The sequence below is a fragment of the Panthera onca genome, chromosome A2, assembly GCF_046562875.1.
Source record: "Panthera onca isolate mPanOnc1 chromosome A2, mPanOnc1 haplotype 2, whole genome shotgun sequence".
Taxonomy (NCBI): domain Eukaryota; kingdom Metazoa; phylum Chordata; class Mammalia; order Carnivora; family Felidae; genus Panthera; species Panthera onca.
This window is the reverse complement of record NC_138340.1, coordinates 152,335,295-152,360,382: the sequence shown is the minus strand read 5'-3', so window position 1 is coordinate 152,360,382 and position 25,088 is coordinate 152,335,295. Positions and strand designations below refer to the sequence as shown.

The 25,088-nt window shown below is 39.5% G+C and overlaps 1 protein-coding gene across 8 annotated transcripts in view; it reads left to right on the top strand.

The window, feature by feature from the left end:
• DGKI (diacylglycerol kinase iota) overlaps nucleotides 1-25,088 on the top strand; it is a 447,606-nt gene that overhangs the window by 238,647 nt on the left and 183,871 nt on the right. For all 8 annotated transcript variants that reach the window (XM_078438897.1, XM_078438893.1, XM_078438899.1 and 5 more), the window contains 4 exons: nucleotides 1,299-1,359; nucleotides 11,466-11,579; nucleotides 12,978-13,115; nucleotides 17,081-17,159. In XM_078438897.1, the coding sequence (XP_078295023.1) occupies nucleotides 1,299-1,359; nucleotides 11,466-11,579; nucleotides 12,978-13,115; nucleotides 17,081-17,159 (392 nt within the window). The remainder of the gene's footprint in view (nucleotides 1-1,298; nucleotides 1,360-11,465; nucleotides 11,580-12,977; nucleotides 13,116-17,080; nucleotides 17,160-25,088) is intronic.

The following is a 25,088-nucleotide window of genomic DNA, read 5'->3' as shown; positions in this document are numbered from 1 at the left end:
CTCTCTCTCTCTCAAATAAACATTAAAAAAAAAAAATGAAAAAACCCCCATGTATTAAGATAGTTTGGATGTCATCTGGGAAACATTAGAACTTAAGGGATACTAATTATTTTTGAATAAGTAGCAATATCAGAGGCAAAGAAACATCAAGTCAGATAATTTCTAGAGAAATAATATTCCTGTGTAAAATGGAAAAGTTGTATATTTGAAGCATTCAGGAGAACATTACATATAAAAATTAATTTCTCCTGTCATTCTTTTAATCTGTGAACTTCTTTGCCACTAGAGTTCGCTATAAAACTTCTGTATTTTTTTCTGTATTTGGATGGACTCAGGCATATCTGTTACCTTGGCGTCTGCCCCGTCAGAAGGGCAAAATCGTAAAATCTTACCACTTTGGTTACACTTTAGGTAGAGACTTCATAGATCATCATGAAGAATGTGACCAGATAGGAGATATTTTCAGAAAAAAACAAAACAAAACAAAACAAAACCAAGATTTACAAGGTGATGTCTTCTAGAACAGAGGCGTTTAATCGCTTTGCTTAAGCAAATGTTTTAGCCGGGGGGGGTGGGGTGGGGGTCTAATTGTATTTTCTCAAGAGCCAGCATGAAAAATGATCTAACTTTAAGCAGACAAATTTTAAATAAAGAAAGTCAGTAAGTCTTCCCTCTTTGGGCCGAGGAGTATAAATTTGGTTCTCTCTCTGAAGAGAGAGAGCTGGGATTGTAGGTGTGGCCATGTTACTAGTAGGTATCCTCCCAGCACCCTGTCTCTCTGAAAAGGTTTACTGGGATTAAGTGTAGAAAGTAGAAGGTTTCAAGAAGGTTTCTACTTTTTGTTTGTTTCAAAAAAAAAAAAAAACAAAACAAAACAATCCAGGAAAAGCTTATAAAGTATGAGGAGGAGACATACAATCAGCATTGACTATTGATTCATGATGATTTCCTTTGAGAAAGGAGGGAAGGGTATGATGGGAAAAGAAAAGGAAGTCGAAACTAACTAGGGAAATGACATGAGTTGATGCATTAATAGCGATTGTGGGAAATGAAACCCTGGGACATCCTGAAATCCCATTCCAATGTCAGCCATTTAAAAATTGACTTTTGCTGCCAACTTCTGATGCAGTTGTTGGGGTCTCTTCCCTCGTGATGACTTGGTAACTAGTTTTGACGACATTACATTGATTATACATTTTCTCCAGTGGATATCCCAGAGCCCTCTGGTGCCCTGGGTTTTCTCTCTACGATGGCCAGTGATGTGCTCGTGTTTAATTTGTCTTCTATCTCCTCTACAGGCTTGAGTTATACAGGAAGGTACCAAATCTGCGAATTCTGGCCTGTGGTGGGGATGGAACGGTAGGTCCTTGAAATAGAATCCAGTTGTCTCCTTTATTTCTTCCATCTTTCTTTTGTTTTCCCTATGACAGTTCTCCTTATTTATTCCCACCTCACCTCTTTCCAGTCCCCTAAAACATAGGTCTCTGTCATGTGAAGCATAGCCCATAAAGGGTTATAAGAGACTTGATTATTGTTCTCATGGATTCATACTTGGTCTTAGTAAATTATGTTTTACTCCCTCAGCTTGACTATATCCTTTCCTATTCCACAAGGTAAGGATGTGGTCGTATTATTAGAATGAAGGTTATAGATGACTAGATTCTTTAAAAAAAAAACCCTTATTTAATTTGTTCTTAATTGGTCACAATTAAGGAGAAGTATATGGACAAAATTATTGTCTTCATTCTTTTACAAGTGGAAATAGAACTTAAAATGCTGACATTGGTTTGCCTTAAAGATCATTGATTGGTATCCTTTGTATTCATTTTTGAAGAAAAGATGGAATTGGGCTGAAGTTTAATATTGTCACATTTTCCTCTCTTTGCCTCATCTGTCTCTCCATTTGCCCTCTACTTACGTTGGTATATTTAGCAAAGGCAAAGAATTGAGAACCATGACATTTAGATGCTGCTGTCCAGTGTCTTTTTCTTCTGTATTTGGAGTCTGCTCTCCCAGGATCTAGGATTTTATTATGAACTCTCTTTGACTTTTCTCTAATCTCCCTAATTAGAATGTTTTATTCTCAAAGGTAGCAACAAAATCTTCTAACTCTTTCTCATAGCAAGTGAGCACTTAATGTAGCATTGGATACATATTATGCACCGGTAAATGCAACTGGGGAAAAAAATAGAAGTGTTTCCACCGGTCCCTTAAGTTACTCCATGGAGAAGAAAACATTTTGCAGTTGGGAAAACAGTGTTTACTGTTTGTTAAGATTCACAATACACATTATTAGCTTATAAAATTCAATGTAAAGTCTTATAGCTGAGAAGCCAAACCTATTTCACTTTGTTTAACCCAGCGTTGTCCAAAATTATTTGACCAGGGAATTTTTTTCTGCTACAATACCCAATTAAATCTCAAGCATTTGTAGTGTTCTAGGGAAATATACTTAGGGATGGGCTGCTGTGAAAATTTCCCAACCTTTTTTAGTAGAATTATATCCAAACAAATCCTCTGAGGAGATAACATATATGTGTATACATATATGTGTGTATATATATATATATATATATATCACATCATATATATGATAATACACATTAATTGATGTGTCTGATATAATATACATTGGATACATATATAGTGTGTATTTATATACATATATACATTCATTTAATTTATTACATTTCACTTACACACACATCGTGTTCTTCTTAGCTCAGTGTGTCTTTTATAGATACAATAAATATATATTATGTTTAACGTACATGCACACACATTCCTAGCTCAGCTGTCCCCAGATAGTTATCTTAATTAAGGTATAAACTTATTGTGACCCTTTACTATAGTGCTCTTCCTTGTTTTAGAATCTCCTTGTCTTCCTATATGACTTCAGTATTTGCGCCCATCTTTTCTCCCTCTCTAAATCTCAGTGACAGCAGCAGACCAGGTGCTATCCTGAATTCATAGTTCTTATCCTTTTTTAACCTACGTGTCCGTGACCTCAAATCCACATCCCCTTCCTATTCCATCTCTAAATCTTGAGCTTTACCATTGATCGAGCACCACGCCTTCCAAACTTCTCCCATCATCGCCGAGCCTCGTGGCAGCTTGCTCTCGGTTCTCCTTTCTTGTCCCTTTCCTCTACTCAGCGGGTTTGTGTAGGAAGGACATTCTAGGCTGTATGGTTTGAGGCATTCCCTGCAACTAGAGAAGGATTTGGAAACCTGGGGTTTTAAAGCCTAAAGGACAAGGACAAGAGAGCCAAGTCCGGACATTTGTGAAAGAACTGCAGTTAGGGAGTCCGGGCCAAAGTTCAAAAGGAAAATGGAAAAAACAGACGTAGAAAAGACCACCCGTAGTTCATTCTGTCAAGAAAAAAAACCAAATAAAAAAAAAACACAAAGGAGTTTCAAAGAAGGAGGCAGTGGTTATATCCTAGAGGAGAGACTGCAGAATTATCATTGATTTTGGAGACTAGGGTGTCACTAGTGGTTTTCAAGAAGCTTATCTGGGACAAAACCAGAATGATGAGCAAATGAGACTTGGGAGATTGCTAATGGATCCTGAAGACCAGGCCCGATTACAGTGTTGAATATCTGTGAATACGCCCTTGTGCCATTAATAACACCTTTTGACATGAAGACTGTCTGGTTCTCCTACTTAGCCTGTCTTTCCTAGCATCCTTTCTTTAAATACGCCATAATTAATAGGTGCTTCACAAGGCTAGATACTACTTTTATGTTCCAGGTAGGTTTTCCTCCTAGGGACCACATCTATGTTCCTGACTTCGTTTTTCACATCCTTCCACGTAACTCACAAATGCACTAGATGTTTACCCTCGGTCCCTTGCAACAGGCACGCCCCAAGGAAAGTAGTAGAGTTACCTTAGAGCTGGTAAATTACTTTAATGCCCAAAGGGAAAGTAGCCCATTTACCTTAGAATTGGTGCATGCTTTTGTGTTAATTATTTTCTCAATAGTAACCTGTGTACTTTAATCACTCAGGATCAAAACTCTGTGTATCTTGTACCTTACGCAAGACCAAGTTTTAGTTTACTTTACTTGGTTAAAATGGATGTTTTGTGAAAGATGCATGGAATTTGAAATATTTTTTCTAGGTCAGTGATTGATACTTTTAATTTTATTAGTTTAGAATATGAAACTTTAAATTTTGAGTGGGGACAGAGTTTATATATAAAGACAAGGCCTCCTGATGGATTTATGAAGAAAGATTGCTGGCTTTAGGCAAGTGAAGAATGGTTCCTGAGAGTGTCAGGTATACATTTGACTTAAGGCACTCAGCCTTTACTCAGTGAGCATATCTATCACCATAAGCCGTCAGAATTCTGTCAGTGCAGTGACAAGGTTCCAGGGAGAATCAGGAATGGAATTTCTTTTGACTGATTAGGAGGGGGGTGTATTAACCCTTAACTGCATCAGTTTGTGCACAAAATATTAACGTATAGATGTCTTGCATTGATTTGGAAACAATTACCTTTTTTTATTAAAAAAATTTTTTTTTAACGTTTATTTAGTTTTGAGAGACAGAGCACGAACAGGGGAGGGGCAGAGAGGGAGACACAGAATCTGAAGCAGGCTCCAGGCTCTGAGCTGTCAGCACAGAGCCCGATGCAGGGCTCGAACTCATGAACCCTGAGATCATGACCTGAGCCAAAGTCGGACACTCAACCAGCTGAGCCACCCGGGCGCCCCAGTTTGGAAACAAGTTCTTAGGCTTCAGTACTCCTTTTGTGTTGCTCTGCCTCCTTGCACTTTTAAATAGCCCATCTTCCTGCATTCCACTTGAAGGCAGAAGACCCTGTTGGGTGCCTGTATTTCCGTCACTTTCAGCAGGTTCCTTACCCTCCTTTGAGACCTTCTAAATCTGCAAGGGGATACATTTGCATCCCTAAGGGTCTTCATAGCTGTAGCATTACAATAGCATAGACCATTGCTGTTCAAGAGAACTACAATACAAGCCACATTTTTAAGTTTTCTAGAAGGTACTTAAAGTCAGAAGCAGGTGAAATTAATTTTATACTACATTTTATTTAAGCGAGTATCTCCAAAATATTATCACTTCAACATGCAGTCCTAGAAGAATCACTCATGAGATTATTTTATATTCTATTTGCGCTATCTCCAAAATCCAGCATCTATTTTGACTTAGAGCCCCTCCGGTTTGTAGTAGGCACATTCTTGTGCCCAGTCGCCGCATGTGGCCAGTGGATGCTGCAGGGGACAGTACAAATGTCATCTTTTTTGTAACTGGTTAGCATAATCCTAAGGCTGTCACACGGTTGTCACATCTTCTCAAGGCCCTAGGAAAACTCCCCTAACTCAAGAATGATCTCAGACCCTCGTGTTTGTCAACCAGCTGCTCTTGGGTTATGCAGTAAATTTGTATTTTTTCCCTTCATTGGGCACATCTCTACCTGTCCAGCTCCCCGTAGCTGTCATTTTGCTCGAATAGTGAAGGGCACGTGGACCAAGAGCCTAGAGGCGCCCGTGCCCTCCCCTCCTTATGGCTCCTTACGGTGCAGTGTGGTCCCTACCTGTCTGACCTCTGACCTCGATAACGGGGCTGGAACAGCAGGTCCACCTTTAACCGCCTTGCCCTCTTTCCGGAGGCCTGGAGTTAAACTCTGTAGCCAGCTCCTTCATGCTTATTTCTTGATCAGTTGGCTTCCCTAGATGAGGATACACCCTAAACAGAAGGCACCTCCTTGCTGGACTTTGTGCAGCCACAGCAGGGAAGAAAGTACTGTTTCCCTTTAAGTGATAGTGCCAAGCACATCATCCCAAACCCCTTTTCTCCCGAAGTGCTATAGCCTAGCTATATCCCTCCCCCACCCATTTCTCTCACCTTCTGTCTTGATTTCTTTAGGGCTGATTTTAAACAGTGATTTTCATATATTTTTATTTGAAAAATGTATGTTAATTCATTTTTTTGAGAGAAAAAGAGAGCGAGAGAGCATGTGTGTGCACACAAGTGGGAGAGGGACACAGAGAAGGAGAGACAGAATCCCAAGCAGGCTCTGTACCATCAGAGCAGAGCCCGAGAAGGGGCTCAAACCCATGAACTATGAGATCATGACCTGAGCTGAGATCAAAGTCAGACGGTCAACCAACTGTGACACCCAGGTGCCCCTTAAACAGTTCTTTTTAACACATGATGACCTAAAAACTATTAAGTACAAATATAAATGAAAACATCAGAAGAATCCTAATGTACATACTAGAAAGGGACACCCAGTCGTTAAATGCCGTCTTGATGATCTTTCAGTTCAGAAATGTTCTACGTCTTTTGATTTCTCAACATGCACATCCTTCGCTTTTTGCCAGCATATGAGGAACTACGTGTATTGGGTCTGTTCGAAAAAAATGTCAATTCACTGTTCTTGCCACCCCTCAGCCACCTCTGATGTTAGTACCTTGCAGAATGAAAATATTGCTCGCAGTGCACTGGGGACACATGCAGTGACAGAGCATAGTGTGGACAGGGGTGGCAGCATTGGCCAGCTGTGGGGACAGTACTGTGGGGCTGCTCAGGGACAGATCCCAGGACCGTGCTGTTTCAGATCCCTCAGCCCTGCTCCTCCTAACACAAAGGCAGGAAAGAACCTTGCAAACTCAGAAATGATTTCACCCAATCTGGATAGTTTTCTTCAGCTGTGGTGGAAAATATGCCAAGTGCCGTTTTGAAATTAATTAAATATAACTGAAGGAGTGCTGGATGAGCCGGTGGAGATGATTTGGTGAAATGTGATGGCCTAGCAAACATAATCCCTGCTAAGAACCTGAAGCCTGGACTTCCAGAAGGAACAGGTTGCTGGTAAGCGAGAGGCCCCAAGAACAGCTTTGGGCCTGAAGATCCTTTGTATAATTTTGCTTTTATAAGGACAGATACAGATTATTACTCAAGGTCTTTTCTGTCTCCTGCTATTGTAAGTGTATTTGTTCTCTCTCTCTCTCTCTCTCTCTCTCTCTCTCTCTCTCTCTCTCTCTCTCCCATCCCTTCCTCTTTTGTAGCACCTCTCTGCTTCAGTACAGCTTGGCTTTTCTGTCTTTGATAGTGTGTGAAAGACTTTGTGATTGATGGCAGTCAAAGGTGGGATTGATTTGTGAACTTGAGGTTCAGCGTTAAGCGGAGAAAAAGGAAGAGGGCATTTTGCTTCTAGGAAACTGGACCTTCATAGAGGAAGTGAAGAGGAAGAAAAATAAAGCCTAATCACAGCAGCTAATGTTAATTAAGCATCTCCTATTTGCCAAGCTAAGAAATGTCTACATGGTGTTTAACTGATAACATACCCCTAACAGGCTTGAGAGACAGATGAGAGAACTTGGAGTGACGGAGTCACTTGCTTAAACTCACCCAGCCCATGTATGATGGAGCGGGGTTCACTGAGCTCTGTCTCCCTACACCCTACGTTCTGTTGCCTTTTGGGGAAGCTGCTGTTGAGTAATGTGGCTCTCGGATGAGAAACGCTATTGAGGACTATGAGAAAAGATCCAGACCCTCCTCTGCTAAAAGAACTACTAGCCTACTGGTGGCACTTAAGAGAACTTCATGACACGTCTTGGTTATGAAAGGCAGGTGACATTTGATGGCCCTAAGGTTAGGTAATAATGGGTTACTAAACCTACCTGGTTGTATTCAGAAGAAAATATTTGGCTATTGGAAAAAGAAAGTAGAATGTATTTATGCAATTCTTGATCAAGGGAGATAAGTAGCTGCCCATCCCTCTTTTTAAATCATGTTTATCTAATTTTGAGAGAGAGAGAGCACGCGATCCAGGGAAGGGCAGAGAGAGACAGGGCAGAGGATCTGAAACAGCCTCTGTGCTGACAGCAGCAAGCCTGATGTGGGGCTTGAACTCATGAACTGTGAGATCATGACCTGAGCCAAAGTCAGACGCTTAATCAACTGAGCCACCGAGGCACTCTTACATTTATGCAGTTCTTAAATCATTTAATAAGAAAGGGGGAGATCCTTTAATTCAAATCAGTTATACATTTTCCTCTTCTGTTTAGGGCAAGTGTGAGAGAAAAGGAGATGGTGAGAAATCCAGGGGACCTGAGGGCTCCTGCCATTCTGAGGAACTATATCACAGTATGGTGTCGATTCTTGGCAACTTTTTTTGAGAAAACAGGAACGGCTTAAGAAGATTTGAATGAAGGCTGTTATACCGATAAAAGAATTATTAGAAGATACCCCATCAGGGGCACCTGGGTAGCTCAGTCAGTTCAGTGTCCAACTCATGGTTCATGAGATCAAGTCCTGTGTCAGGCTCTGGGCTGGCAGTGCTGGGCTTGCTTGGGGTTTCTCTCTCTCTCTCTCTCTCTCTCTCTCTCTCAAAATAAATAAATAAACATTAAAAAATTCTTTAAGAAGATACCCCATCAATTCATGGAAATTACAGGACACTCATTTCAGTTATTTGAAAAGTATTTGTATTTCACACACTGTGGACTGATCCTTCCTATTCCCGTCCATCTTGGTATTAATGTTCTTCCTGCGATTTAGAATTTTTCTTTGCAGGGTCCTCTTCAGAGGAAGTTATTTTGTTGTGTTTGGTCTTTCCCTTTTCTTTCTCTGCATCCTATCACTATCCCTTCCTAGTCCTTTGCATGGTCTCCAGCACTCTGAGACTCGAGTGGGTTTTCCTTAGATGACTAAGGCACCCATCCTGAGGAGGTGTTGGATGTTTGAGGTACGTCAGCAAGCCATGGGGAAGGTGAGCCCACTGCTGGTGGCTTTCTCCCTCCAGCTGCAAGGGGTCTCCCTGTCTTTGGGCTGTGGCCTCAGGCAGGGGTTCTCACATTCTTTTCCAGCCTCTCTCCCGCTGGCCAAGAGGGACCCTTATTCATACATGGCTCCCTGTCAGGAGGGGTAAACTTCTACTCCCTGTTATCAGACAGAAGCCAAACTCCTGGCTTCATCTGCTTGCCATTTTGTGTTTGCTTTGCTTCTGGTCCCTGAGGATTTATTTTTCCTATCGTTGGTGTCTGGAGTGCATTGGGCATCGGAAATGTGAACACATGACATTATCCTAACAAGAAAAGAGAGACCTGTTTCAACTATGCATAAGAAACGAATTTCCAATTTAAATCTACCTGAAAGAAAGTAGACAGATTTGTGAGTACAGTTCATAAGGGGGAGACACAGTGATCATCTCTTAGAAAAGTTGTAAAGAGATTGCCTTCTTTATATGGGATGTTGAGTTCGAATTTCTAGAGTTCCATTGTATTTCTGAGTCTCTAGTTCTCAGGGCTATTTGCATCTGCAATCAGTGACCCCCGATTGTTGGGATTTCTGAGTTTTCATGTCTTGTAGTTTACTAGAGGGATCTGCTTCTACTGTGTGTAGTTTGTGCACAGGTAGCTGAGCAAGAACGGTATCTAGCATAGTCATCAGATCTATTTTAGCATCTGACTCTTTTTCCCCTTACACTTCATTAGCAAGCTTTGTTTGTACTGTGTGTAAGACAACTAAGAAAGTGTTAGGTCAGAACCTAAGAAGTTGTCTGGGAGGGAATTGCCCAGGGAGTGGAGGGATTTTTGGACACTTCTTTAGATCTGGATTTTTAGTTCATCATATTGGGTGAACACGGGGGTATGCCTTTCTAGAAGGTAAGCACAATTTCAGGCTTCTTGATGGACGGTCAAGTTTTACATCCTGGAAGGAATACTGTGGTATGAAAGGATTTTAGATGGAGTCAAGAGACCTGATAAGATCATGACATTGACACTCCTAATTATCTAGTCTTGAGCAAATTGCTTGACCTCTTTGCACCGCAGTTAATAAATCTGCAAATTAACTGAATTGGTTTGAGCAATTTCTAAGGTTTCTCCAGCATTCCAGAGATTCCAAAAGTATATGCCTCTGTCTTCAGCATGGTCAGGCCCTATCCGGAACAGGGTTTGGGTCTTTACTGAAAGGCTCTCTGTCCCAGAGTGGCTAAGAGGTCAGCCTTGGGGTTTAGCATACCTAATTTTGAATGCGATCTGTACTACATAAATGGTATGATATTACCATAGTAATGGTATGATATTACCAAGTTTTGGCCTCCTTATCTATTACATGGAGATGAGACTTCTACCTACCTTACAGAGTCATTTTGAAGTTTAATAATAAGAGAACTTTGCTCAGAAGTCAGCACATGGAAAGCAGTGATTGTCTCTTTCCTTGTTCCTTGTAAGCTCCTTGGGAGCAGGCATCCAGTCTAACTTACCTTGTTCCAGCTCATTCATCTTATTTCAGTTGCTTAGTTCTGTGTTTTATATGTAGTGTGCACTACATATACTGTTAAAGTACTATTAAAAAAAAATAAAATAGGACTCATACAAATGTAGAATGAATGCATGTCAAATTTATTTAGTTCTTTGACGAAGAGCTTAGCTCAAATTTATTTAGCTCCTCGCATCCAGCAAGATGATAGAGTTGACTTATTGGAGAAGTAGAGGGAAAGGATTATGTAGTTTATTCCAAAACAATTTTTCTAAATGTGAGATAAAATCGGTTTATGGCCATATGGGGGAATAAAACCATAACCTTTAACATAATCTTCTATTCTCGATCTTTGTGTATCCACAGGACAGAAATATTCCAGTTAGCCTACAGTTATAAAGTTCTTAGGCCTGTAAAATGCCACCTTAGTAGGACTTTGTGAGGATATGCAAGTTTCTTTTTGCCATTTCCAGGTTTTGGGTAATTATTCTAAATAGTTATAAGACCAAACCTAAAGTATTATTTATCTTAGAAAAAGATTAAATGGGAATATGATTCTAGTATATAAGTATCTATTTTCTGCCTGAACTTATAATAAGTACTAGGACCATGCATAATTATGTTTTCATAATGTTTCATTACAGAGAATATGGGGATCGTTAGGAAAATGCTACTAATTTCTAAGATGGTGTTATGGAGGGTAACCATTTAATTAGTGCTTTCATAGACCATATTAAGGGCTTTATATGCATTTTAGTTTAATCTGTAAACAGTCTTGTGAGGTAGGCATTATCTCCATTTTGAAAATCAGGTAAATAAATCTCAGTGAGGTTAAATAATTTAATCAAGATGATGTAGCGAGTGTGACCAAAATTGAAATTCAGTCTGATTGTAAGTCTTGTATTGTCTCCAATGCCTATATTGTAAACCTCCCCAGATTTTAAACTGGTCTAAATTTGAAGGTAGATCTCAAGTTAAACATACAGATGAGTGGGTCCAGTTTTGCTTATATGACAGCATAAACAAAATGGTCCTTCTCCCTTTAGGGACTCACCATTTTGAAACTGTTTGAGATAAGTGGTCTGTTTCTTGACTACCAGATTAAACCGTACATATTTTGAAGAAAAGTCAAACTATATCATTTGCTTTTTAAAGCTTCCTTCTCTCAGGTTGTCTTTGTAACTTACCTGTCTGTCTCATATCTCTTCTGGCCCCCGAAATGTCTGTAGGTGGGCTGGATCCTTTCTATTCTGGATGAACTGCAACTGAGCCCTCAGCCTCCCGTCGGGGTCCTTCCACTGGGAACTGGGAACGACCTGGCTCGAACTCTCAATTGGGGAGGGGTAAGAACTGTTCCCAGGGACCACCCATGCCATCAAGCAGGGGGGTCCCTGAATCCACAGATGTTCTAACGGGAAGGGAATATGCTACTGTTGTCCAAAGAATAAGTTAGAATGGAGAATTAGGGTGCCCCTGCTTCATGGTTTTATCTGGGACCTTCTTCAGTTCAAATTTAGAATCATCTAGAGAAGAAAGTATGGTATAAAAAGTGGGGGTTGGTACACAGGCCTGGGGCTTCTTGAGGTATCCATTGAAAGGTGGTGGGTGGGTTGGCCTCAAGTCTTTATGTAAAACAAGCACAGGGACCTGAATTGATCCTGACCCTCAGTCTTGGCCAGAAGAGCAAATCTGGTTCAGATTACAGTCCTTTGTTTAAGAGAGTTACGGGTTTTATTGAGCATTTTGTTTTTCTGCTTGGTGTTATCATGGCTTTGTGAAACAGATAGCCAACTGTCCTTCCCACCATACAGCCAACTTTAGTTAAGCTTAGTGGAAGAAGTTTACCTGTCACTCACCAGCTCTTTTATTAACATTTTTACAGTGTTAAGATAGTAAGGAGGCACAATATGCTAACATATGCAGCCCCACCAGCTTTTTATCTGCTCATATGAGAGATTGGACTGGGCTCCATGAAAATTCTCTTCAGATATTAGCAGATATGAATTTGACCTTTGGGTGAATTGTCCTCCATTAGGTTTTAATTCTCTTCAGATATTAGCAGATATGAATTTGGCATTGGGTGAATTGACCTCCTACAGTGAGCATAGTATAAATGATAATAAATTAGTTGCTTCATGTAAATATATTTATCACTGTTGACTCCTCACATCCAAATCAGAGACTTGACTATCCTTAATAATCATGCTGCCAGTAAATACATGCTCAGGTATTAAGTGGTTGCATAATAGGGCTGTGCCTCAGACAGACTTGCCTTCAGCCATGGAAAGAACGGTGTCCCACTGCAAGGTTAGGGAGGTGAAGTGTAATGTTAATTGAAAAAGTTGTCTCTCATATGCCACCTGGATTCCTTTCCTCCTTTTCCACACATACTTGTCCTATGTGTCTCTCAAATTCCTCTAGTAGGAGACCTGGGGAGTCCTCTTGTCACTCTGATGGAAGCAGCTATCCAGCATGGCCCTCAAATGCCTACCGGTGACTACTGGTTCTTGGTGCTGGCAAAAATTACTAAGCTCAAACCAGTTGAGCAGTATCTCTATGCACGTTACCTGTGACTTTTGTCTTAGATTCTAAGTACCTCAAGGAAAACAGTGTACTTTCCCAGCCTTGCTAATCGCAAAATAAACAGAGCTACAGCAGAAGGGCTCTTGCTTGCATGAAATACCTTTGGCTGTACTGTTCGCTACTCCAGATGGCAGTGGGTATATTCTTTGATTCCTTAGGGCTACACTGATGAACCTGTTTCGAAGATCCTTTGCCAAGTCGAAGACGGGACAATTGTACAGCTGGATCGCTGGAACCTCCACGTGGAAAGAAACCCAGACTTGCCTCCAGAAGAACTTGAAGATGGTGTGTGTAAGGTGAGAGAGCTCTTTCTTCAGCAGAGAGGAATCCTGGAGCATGTGCCTGAGTGACAGGAAATATACTCCTGGCTGGAGAATCATATGCTGATTCCTTCCTATGAGATAACAGGATAATGTTTGAGTTTATGGCCCCGGGGGCTAGGAGTCTAACGCTACTCAATGATTCTGCCTCATTGACTTCTAAAGACTGAGATCTCCTACTCCTTGTCTTCCACACCAGAAATACATATATTCATTTTCTGATCTCTCAAGCACTGCATCTCAGAACCTATGGGATGGTGAAAAAATATGGATATTCTGAAGCATTAGGCATATGGTTTTTTGATAGAAAGATAACCTCCTGAGATGTCTTGTCTGATACTAAATATCTCTTACGTTTAGGAAGTATTAACTGAGCCAGTTTCATCACTTGGTTGGGACTTGAAGATGCCTAAATAAATGTTTTGATTTCATATTTTTCCTTCAGTGATGAAGCTTTCATTTCCACCCAAGACAAATGAAAAGACACAATTGTACACATGTTAGTGCAGAGTTTTGGTGGTAAATTTGGTTCGAAGTTCGCACCTCAATTTCATATAAATTTGACAGGTTGCCAAGTAAACTCTCCTTGCATATTACTTTCCACTTTTCTTCTATGAGAGTGTTTACAAAGTTTTTCATGCATAAGAAACTCCACATGTGTCCGTGAAACATGCAGATTATGGGGCCCAGTCTCCATCGATTCTGCTGAAGTAAATGCAGGTTGAAGGATCAGAATCTGTACTTTAAATTTTTAAAAAATTTTTTCTTATTAAATTTTTTAATGTTTATTTTTGAGAGAGAGAGAGAGAGAGCAAGGGAGGGTCAGGAGAGAGGGAGACACAGAATCCATAGCAGGCTCCAGGCTCTGTGCTGACAGGGGGGCTCACACTCATGAACCGTGAGATCATGACCTGAGCCCAGGTTGGAAGCTTAACTGACTCAGCCACCCAGGTGCCCCTAAATTTTTTTTAACGTTTACTTATTTTTGAGAGATAGAGAGAGAGCATGAGCGGGGAAGGGGCACAGAATCCAAAGTAGGGTCCAGGCTCTGAGTGTCAGCACAGAGCCCGACATGGGGGCTCAAACTCCTGGATTGGAAGATGATGCTGAAGTCAGCTGAGCTGAAGTCAGACGCTTAACTGACTGAGCCACCCAGGTGGCTCTCGGAATCTGTACTTTAAATGACATCTCTGCTTTATTGGATTATGCCATTGATTGAGGTCAAGATTGTCTTGGGTATTTTCTTTTCTTTTCTTTTCTTTTCTTTTCTTTTCTTTTCTTTTCTTTTCTTTTCTTTTCTTTCTTTCTTTCACATTTATTGTCATGGGCATTGCTGCTTTAAAATAAATTGAACCAGCTATCCTTTTGAACCCAACCAAAATCTATTTATTTATCGACACCATGATCCTAACCAACTGTGATAAACACTCAAGTTTCTTATTTGGCTAATATAAGTGAAAATACGTTTTATCTTCTCTTCATGTTTTTTCCCCTAAACCATGATCCAGAAATTATAAGGTTTCTAGTAGATACCATGACTGCTTAGTTGATTTGCATTCATAATGTCACAATGTTGCTTAAACTGCAGGTATCATCTTGGGATATGATACTTTCTAATGTATCTGACCTATAGAAATTGGGTAGAAAATAGCCAAAGTGAAAAAATAATTGTATGGAAATTTAAGGTCCTTTCTCCACCAATCTTAGAATGCTTAGGCCCTCAAGAGAAATCTCTATTTGCATCTCTTCCTGACAGCTTAAGAAATGGAAAGACTCCTTGGTGCAGCCAGGAAACATTAATCCAGATAATTAAAGGGCTTTGAAAAATTGGATTTTTGAGATGTGTAGAAAATTGAGGCAATTTTTCCTGAAAGATGTGAATAAGAATTTAATAAAAGTCTAAACTGGGGTATTATTTAGGGGATGGTAACCAAATGTTCTCCTGAGTTATCAGTGAATGCTAAGACATGGGTTAGAATTGTAGCCAAGAAAACATAAATGGTAGAGATGAACCTATCTGTGCTTTTGGCAAGATCACCAACCCTTGCTCTCATTACACAGGCTTGGTATTTTGATTAAGTGCAGGAACTGGACATTCTCAAATATGAAGCCAGGAGAATAAGACATGATTTTGGCACTGCTCTGTATTTATTTTCTCCCCTGTTCTGGAGTCAGTTGTAGCCATTTCTAAGGGGGCTGATTTGACCTCTGAATTGTTACAAGCTCTAACTCGGGACCTCCCATCGGGGTTGGGGGTGGGGAGCCTTCATTCTTTCCTTCCATTGGAAGCCAAGGCAATCTGGTTTTTTTTTTTTTTTTTTTCTGTATTAATATCTCTTTCTGTTCCTCTCCCTCTCATTTCATTTATCTCTTAATGGGACAAGGTCCACATTCTAGTCAAACAAAATCTTGCTGATCAAGGGACGCATAAAACAGTGCAATAAACTTACTTTTGGGATCTTGAGGGTTAAACACTTATTTCTAACAGAAGACAAGTATATTTCTGTCTGGAGTCTAAACCTGATAATTATCTGGAAACATTATCCAAGCTGAGATAAAATTGCCTATTTAATTTAACATTTACTTTCCACTCTGAGCTGTCGAAGGAAAAGTGGAAGAACTACAGTTTCCTTTCTAGCACTTTCCACATGCTTTTCTGATTGTTCTAACATTGAAGCCTTAAAAGCACATGAATTTTGCACTTTTGATGAAGGATTTTAGTTTGTATTGTCCTCTCCTTTATGGAGCTGGCATTGCTAACAGCCAGGGACCCAGAGGACTCTAGGAAGGCTTGTGTATGTCCCTGCATGTGTATCTGCATGTTTCATGATCATATTAAAGATCCAAGGTCTGATAGACTGAATAGAAATCTGGATGATACTGACAAATATGTACACACATGTATATTTCTTTCCCTATAAATCAAGGATAGCTGAATGTTTACCACTGCATAATTGCTTATGACCTATGTCAAAATAGATTTTAAAAAACCAAAGAGTAAGCATATTAAATGTTATTCATTTTAAGTTGCAATATTAATATGGTGAACATAAATTCTCAAAAAAGTATATCCTCTAATTAAGTAGCTTGCACATGATCCTTGCAATTGAATCGACTAAGTTTGTTTAGTGAATTAATTCTTTTAAAAAAATTTTTTTAGTGTTAAATATTTTTTTAATGTTTATTTATTTTTGAGATAGAGAGTGAGCAGGGGAGGAGCAGAGAGAGAGAGGGGGACACAGAATGCGAAGCAGGCTCCAGGCTCTGAGCTGTCAGCACAGAGCTCAATGCAGGGCTCGAACTCACAGACCGTGAGATCATGACCTGAGCCCAAGTTGGACGCCTAACCAACTGAGCCACCCAGGCACCCCACTTAGTGAATCATTCTTTGTAACTTAAAAAAAATTTTTTTTACTGTTTGTTTATTTTTGAGAGAGAGAGAGAGACAGAGCATGAGCAAGGGAAGGGCAGAGAGAGAGACACACACAGAATCTGAAGCAGGCTCCAGGCTCCGAGCTGTCAGCACAGAGCCTGATGTGGGGCTCGAACTCACAAACTGTGAGATCATGACCTGAGCTGAAGTCGGATGCTTAATCAACTGAGTCACCCAGGCGCCCCGATTCTTTGTAACTATTGTACATGTGTTTCCCTGAGCTGAATTTGGCTCTCTTACTAATATCTGCAAGACCAGTTCTCATTTAATAATTTGTATTTGTGTCACTTGTTTCCTATCCTATTTAAAATCCTTGGGAGTGTTATTTGATTTGAGCTTTCGCTAATGAATTCAAAAATCTGTGTTCTTTCTACACAAAACCTTGTCCCTCGGGTTACGGCTTCTCTCTCTCCCAGGGATTGCTCCAGAGACAGGTGCCTGGCATCAGGCTTTCCTTGATTCTGTCTGGTTACACACCACTTCACCTCTACTTTGTTCATCATTGCAGCTTCCTCTGAATGTTTTCAATAATTACTTCAGCCTTGGATTTGATGCCCACGTCACACTGGAGTTCCATGAATCCAGAGGTGAGGACAACGTCCCATTTCCATCTCCCAGGGAGGAAGTTTCCAGCAGGTGTTTTGCATGTTCCCTTCTGTTTGCATATCACCTAAGTGTTGACAGTGGGCTTCAGTGTTGCTTCATTTTAACTTTCATGGCAACCTTGGGAGCTAGCGAGATAGGAGCTTCTTTCAAATAGGTCCCTGAGACCCACTTATTTAGAGTCTCAAAGATGGTAAAGGACGGCACTAGGTGTACGTTCCAGGTCTCGGACTACTAATTTTAAAGTTTGACTAGAAACTTTGAAGTTAGTGAACTACTAGGAAGTGATGAAGATTCTTTCACTAGAGTCATTAGGATCTTCACAGCTTCCGGAAACACCAGTTGTTAAAGTCCAACACTTCATATAAACCAGGGCCATTGAAATCTGGTAGCAAAAACATTCAAGTCCTCTTTGTGTGCGTAAGAGAGACAAAAGGCATTTTAGAACAATAGGGGAAACTGATAGGTGGTTTGGGTTGAAAGAAATGGTATGGTGGTGATTTGATTGGTTGCAGAGGTGTGGGGAATACCCATCGGATGAGAAAGAGGAGTGAATGAGACCCAGTAGTAGTTTCAGGGGCTAAAAGAGATGGGGTCACAATTAGGGAACAAAACCACTTTTGAAAGAGATAAGATGAAATAATGTCAAGGAGTTAAACACTTCGTAAAAAGATTTCTCATGCCATTCAGAGCTGGGAAAGTTTAGGATTTGAGCTTATGTTTTGAATCTCCAATCTTCTGTGCTCATGCTCACTCAGTGTCTCTTCATCTCTCTCTTAAAATCTCTTCTTAGTAGTATAATATGTACATCTGTGTCTTTGCCTGGATCTATGTCTGTACCTAGTCCCTTGTGAATATGTTAATATATAACCAAAATAGTGCCTCACTACAGGTTAGTATAAGTGCGTTGTGAGATAAAAGGCATAAATGAGAGGATTATTTTACTTCTTTTTCTCCAGATTCTTCAAGAGCAGAAGTGGTTTTAACTCCTAGCATTTGAAATACAGAGACCTTAAGGCTAGAATTCAAATGTTCGGATTCTAGTATTAACACAGAGAAAATTCTGATAACACTCTTAGGCACTAAAGGTCAAGAGTGAAGTTGTGGGATTAAGGGTGTTACAATGCAAAATCTAAGTGAAGTCCAAACTTGTAAGTCTCAAATTGAATTCAGGAATTTTGGTAGGCTTTGCCTTCCTGCTTTCATGAGGCTTGGAAGGTCAAATGCTGTGTGAAGTAAAAGCAATACTGACCAAAGAGAGAGCCATAGTTTGACTTTTGTCTCTGAAAAGTTGGTTGATTACAGAACCACAAATATCAAATACCCAGATCAGGAACACCACCACCCTCCCACCGCCCTGCCATAGACAACTATTCAGATATGCAGAGTCCTACGTTAGGGACCACATTTATAGTCTGTTGGTCTCTCTATATTTAAGGAGACTTAATTTGGGGAAGTAAATGGAAATTACTTTCCTCATTTCTTAACCCATTTTTTTCCCTCATATTCTTCAGGAGACTCTGGATCTGGGCTTCCTAATAAAATCCTTAAGTTTCTTAATAATACTTATAATTATCACCAATGCGTGAATCTTCCAAAACAGACATCCTGGCATGAAAAGAGGCCTAAATGAGTAAGTGGCAAACAATGAGCTCATTTTAGGGAGCCAAATATTTTGTCTAATTAATCTGACAATCTCCTAATGACACACTTCCTTGTACTATGATGAAACTTCTGCGTCTCAGAGTGAAAAAAGCAGAAAGAAACGTCAAGGTGGAAACACCAGGCTTAGAATTCTTAAAGGAAAGTGATTCTTTTTTTTTTCTTGAAGTTATGGGACTATTTCATTTGAGAGAGGAGTACGCAAACTGTGGTATATGTATATGTACATCGTTTAGTATGTGTGTGATTACAAAACAATTGGTTACAAGATGCCAAGCATTGGTCTTCAAATAGTTTATTGTTGAGGCTTAGCATAGTGCTTTCATGCAGCATGAAATGGAACCGCAGTCATCTGCTCTGCATGGAAGCTCAAGCCCTTGAAAACCAACCCCTGAAGGGCTGATGGGGGGAACTGATGTTGACTGAGACAAAGGGCTGCAATATTTGTGAAGATGATAGGGAAATAAGTATTCACAAAATGCAGGAACCAGATTTGCTGGTTGATAGACCTAGACCAGAGGTGTGGACTTCTTAATATCTGTTTATCTATTCATTTTGCATTAATTCATGATGAAAAGTATAATTACCCATGGTGGTAGTGGTGGTGGTTCTTCCTCCTCCTCCTCCTCCTCCTCCTCCTCCTCCTCCTCCTCCTCTTCTTCTTCTTCTTCTTCTTCTTCTTCTTCTCTCCTCTTCCTCCTCCTCCTCCTTCTTCTTTTCTTCTTCTTTTCTTCTTTCCTCCTCCTTCTTCTTCTTCTTTTCTTCTTCTTCTTCTTCTTCTTCTTCTTCTTCTTCTTCTTCTTTCCTCCTCGTTGTTGTTGTTGTTCTTCTTCTTCTTCCTCTTCTTCTTCCTCTTCTTCTTTTCCTTCTTCTCACTTTTTACTGTTTTCTGTTTGGATTTTCCCCATATTTTTTACCTGGATAGTCAAGAGATCTAAGTTCACTTGCAGAAGGAAAAGATAATCTGGCCACATTTTCAATAGGTGCAGACTTTCTTATTTCATTGGTTATTCTCTTGGCTGTTCTCAAGCCAAGAACACTTAAGAGTTGAGATTTCATACTGTTCTCAAATGCAGACACTCACAGTTTGAGGGGTCATGACAAAACTTGTATCATTTGCCATGAAATAGTTGGAGGGTGACTCAAAGCCTCATGAGAGCCATTATAAAGAATGAGCTGGGATAGAATAACCTATTAGGTATTAGTGAACACACACACACACACACACACACACACACACACACATGGGCAGTGAAAGGATTATTTTACTTCTTTTTCTCCAGATGTGTGTGTGTGTATTTGGGAATCATACTAATCTATCTATATGAAATGGGTCATAAATACAGATCTCACTAAGGCAGAGTCTTTAAAATTGTAATTGCTGAAACAGTTTTTGGCATAAATGTGAAATAGCCCATCAAATAGAGGGGATAATTAAAGACATTTGAGATAGTTTCTTAGTGACATTACTGTGTAAGTGCTTTTAGAATTACTGGTAGTAAAGCAGGGAATAAAGATAGTCTTAACATTTTGACTGACTTTGTACATAAAGAATGCAAACATTTGAATAATTTGGGTTTCTATATTTGATCAGAAGGTAGGTTTAGTTCATTTTATTGGAAGATAGAGATGGCTTCTTATTAAAGTGGCTACACCATGCACGGTTGAACTGTTGCTTGCATATCAGCAAGTGCAGTCATTTGGAACAGGATTTGGAGATGTAATAGACTTGGTCATTTAATTGTCAGTTGGAATCTTGCCCAGAACTTTAATAATTACTGCATTATGACAGTGCTTGAGGAAGTACATTGAAAATATTCCCATCTATTAATGTATAGCCATGTTAACAATGATTATGGTTATCAGGTGGCAAAGTTAGGTCTCCCTTTGCCAGGTAAATGAATTAGATGGTCATTTTTTTTTTGAACATGAAGGATATTCAGCACCTCAAACTTTTAACCTGAGATGTGATGCTTAAATTTTACTGCCTCACTGAAATTACCTATTCAGCAGAGTTGAACCTTATGCTTCAATGTCAGGAAAATACAGTTATGACTCTAGAGGAGGCAGTATTTAAATTTGACTTAAGATTTACTATTTTCACTGAATATACAGAAACATGCAGATCAGCATGTTTCCAAGGATTATGAATGTTTCATAAATGAACAGATTTCCTTAAAAAGATATTTCAATGGCTTGCTAAATTTCATCATCACTGCAAAGGACATACTACCAGTCTCATGTGTAGGTACTGAGACTCAAGCACGATTTGCTCTGGAGAAACTGTCACTGTCCAAGGTTCTCTGTAAAATTATTTTCCATTTTGAACCTCTGTATGGCACTCACTCTTCGTTCAAGAATCAAGTGTACCTGCCTCTGGAACACTTTTTTGATCATTCCCTTTACGTGGGACTCTGACTTCATCTGATCTGTGTATGGCATATAAAATGTGATGTTTTACTTTGATTTTCAAACCCATCTCCTCCACTCTAAACTCATGAGGGCAAAAGACCGTATCTTCTTATATTCCCTGTGCCAAGTCTATGGCTATCTCAATAAGTGTTACAATAATGGAAAGTGCAATTGGGAGATAGGCCCCATATATAATATAAAAGGCAACAGTAGAAAGGAGGATATAGTAAGGACAAGATTAGTTGTATAGGCAGCAAATAATATAGGAGTTTGCCAGAAAAAAAGATATTGGGGTAAAATTTCCAGAAAGGGTAGGAGGGAGCTGAGAGATAAAGGAAGAGTGTGATATATGTAGAAAAGAGCTAAAGTTGGTGAGGGCATTTCAGACAGCATAGGAACAAATGCGCTTGTGGTAAAGATGGGTTAGGATGTCCAATTAATACATAATGAAAGATTTTTTTCAATGGTGTTAAAAAATGAATAATGTCGGTAAAATATTTGTCCTTAATGGGAGATGACATTGGAAGAAAAGATCTTTTTGATGCATATGATTTGAATTGAAGGTGGTGTTGTTATTGTGGGCATAGATTTTGGAATCATTTATGTATACTTAGCTGAAGTCTTAAGATTAGGTACATATCTAATACAGAGAATATGGAAACTGTGAGTTCTGTGGAGTTCAAATTGCTTATTGATTTTCATAAACATAGAGTTGAACTCATATTTATGAATATCTCCCTTAATATGCCAGACCAATTACAGACAAAAGTAGGTTTTAGGATCCTGTTCTGGTGGCACAGATATTACTGTGTTGTACATAAAGATAGGATTAATATATTAAATCAATGGAATTGATTATACCCAGAGCCTTATTATCATTACAACTGGCTTATATCTAAAGCCAAATCATTTAGGTGATTTAGATGTTGAGATTTGAGAAGTTTGAGCTAATAAGATTTAGGTGAGATTTTTAGATTTTGAGTTAATTCCCTAATGGGGATGAGACCTTTGGGGATCTTGGAGGGAATGAATGTTTTTCATATAGGAAGGATGTGAATCATGGGGGCCAGATGGTGGGCGATGGTAGGTAGAATTTTGGCTCTATGACCTTTGCCATTTGGTGTCATGCTTGTTGGTTAGGTTATTTTACTTGGCAAAAAGACTTTTTTAATGTTACTGAGGTTAATAATTAGCTAACCTTAAGATGGGAAGATAATTCTGGATTATCAGAGTGGGCCCAACATAATACCATGAGCCCTTAAAAGGGTAAGTGGAAAGTTGTACAGGAAGTTAGAGGGATGTGGCAGAGTTGGATAGATCTGAAGTGTGAGGACTTGATGTGCCACTGCTGGCTTTGATGGTGGAGGGGATCCCAAGCCAAGGTCTGCAGGAGGGCTCTAGAAGTTGGGAATGAACCCTAGCCAACAACAGCATGGAAGAAGAACTTCATTCCTTCAACCATAAGGAAATAGATTTAGCCAACTACTGAATAAGGTCTGAAGTGAATCCTTTTTAGAGCCTCCAGAGAAGAGTCCTGCAGACTGACGCCTTGATTTTGGTCTTATAAGACCCAAAGTAGAGGGCTCAGGAGAGCCCCGTCCAGATATTGGCCCAGAGAATAAGAAAATAAATGATATTTTAAGCTGCCAAGTTTTCAGGAATAGAAAACTAATACAATTAATGTTGGTGTCCAGACAGGTTATAAATAGGTTAATGGCCTAGACATACACAGTGAGTGTTTAGATCTCACTTGGTTACACCCTATTCTTGTGGAAGAGGAAGATGGGCAGTCAAAGAACTTCAGCAATAAGCCACGGATACTTCCACTCTTGGAGTCTTGGTATACTTTGAGGATTATTGGCATTTCTTGAGAATGGCCTTTCATGGTTGACCTCATACCAATTAGCAGATACAACTCCCTTAAGGATCAAGAATGCTTAAACTTTCTTCCTGGCCCTGTCCCAATTCTGTATGTCCCCTTTTCTTGATACAGCTAGGGTCTATGTTCCTTGGTCCTCCTCAAAGACCTGTCATTTCTTACACATACACATAGACATATTCAGCCACTCAACCCTTTAAGAGCCACTAAGGAATGATTAAGTACTGTTTTTTGCAAGCTACCCCTTGCTTTCCTATGGCCTGGCTTCTGCAAGGAGTAGCAAAGCTCTAAAGCTAGCTGACTGACATCTGTCTCAGCTCCAGGCAGCCGTTGTTTCTGAGGCTATTTGGAATAGGGGAGATATTAAAATGGAAACAGGGTTTAACTATCAGGGCAGGTTCAATCAGGGAGCTCACAGTGTGATACCATTATACTATGAGGAGAGATAACAGAATTTACCTCCACCTTTTCTGTTCTCTAGGCTAAAGCACATGTGTGACTTCCCTACTGTTATCCCTCTGACACCTCTTTAAATGCTAGTGTCTTGATCTTGTTTAGTTTTGCATATTAATTGAATTTAATCTAGGTAAATTACATCTGAAGTGACTCTTTTCATCAGCTGTGTCAATGGAATCACCAAATACTCCGTTTATTTTTTCATTTTCTTCTAGTCTGTTTGGGTCTTACAGAGCATTCTCTTTCTCTTGAGATGAAACTATTTTTTTTAAAGAGAAAAAAACCTTAGGCTCATAGGAAACCTCCTAAGAATGTGAATCTTTCCAAACCATAATTAATGTTTTTAAAAAGTAAATGTTAATAGTTGATATATAATTTACTTAATAGCTGTGGATGTTGGTGCCCTCAAAAAACTCTGCCAGAAATGTGTGTGCTGTTTTCAGTTCTTTATTATAACTTGCTTGATAGCCAGATCTGACTTTATTTCTTTCATTCTTTTTAAAATTAGGGACTATGTACCCATGATAAATTGCATAACAACAAAAATTCTAATTTTGCCTCTGATTCCATAAAAGCAAGAAAGAGTTAACGGAATTGAAAATGACACCCAGCCAAATCTGGGTTAAGAAAGGTAAAAGCAAACAAACAAACAAACAAACAAACAAAAAACCAGTGTTACTCAGCAGCCAAATTTATCCTAAAGGCCCAGACTGTAAAAAATGGTGAATTCTGGGTCCACAAATGGGGACCAGGGAGATAGAGCATTTTAGTACCACTTTGATCTTTTTTTCGCTTAGGATAACCTGCAAGTTAGCCTTTAACTTGTTTTATTTTGTTTCCAGGGTTTAGAGTACTTAATTCAATAGAACAGAGTGAATATTTAAGGAAAGATGTGAGATACAGAAACCTAAATATACCAAAACTCTTAAGAGCCGATGTACAAAATACTACCTTTTTAAAGTTTGCAAGCTTTCACCCCGTTTCCCTGTCATGTGCTAATAATATAGTCTAATAATCATGAGAATAACCTAGTAATCCCTTGTCTTGGATTATTTCCTGAAATCGTGTAGCTCGTATTCTGCCCAATCATAGTGAGTGAGCTCTTTGCTATTTTCTTCATCTAGACAGTTGTTGAGATTTGCTGTTCAAACATAGGTCCAGGACTTGAACCGTTTTAAGCTAGTCATCCAGCTGCCTGATGAGAAACAATTTGAAGAGAGACCTTGCCCTAAGAAGACATTAATGAGCATATGGGATAAAATAGCAGAATGAAAAACATTGACAGTAGGTCCCTTTGGAATGTCTCCGAATTCTACTAGAAAGAATGTAAGGAAATAATACTTCACTTAGGGATTTTATAATCCCTTGAATTCATGTCAGCGTTCTCTGACGCAGAATCTTGTTTAGCCTTTTTGTAGTCTTCAACTTATATGATAAACAGGATCAAAATCAAAATTAAACCACTTTTCAGCCTTCTATGTCCTGAGTCCAGTTAGCAGTTCAC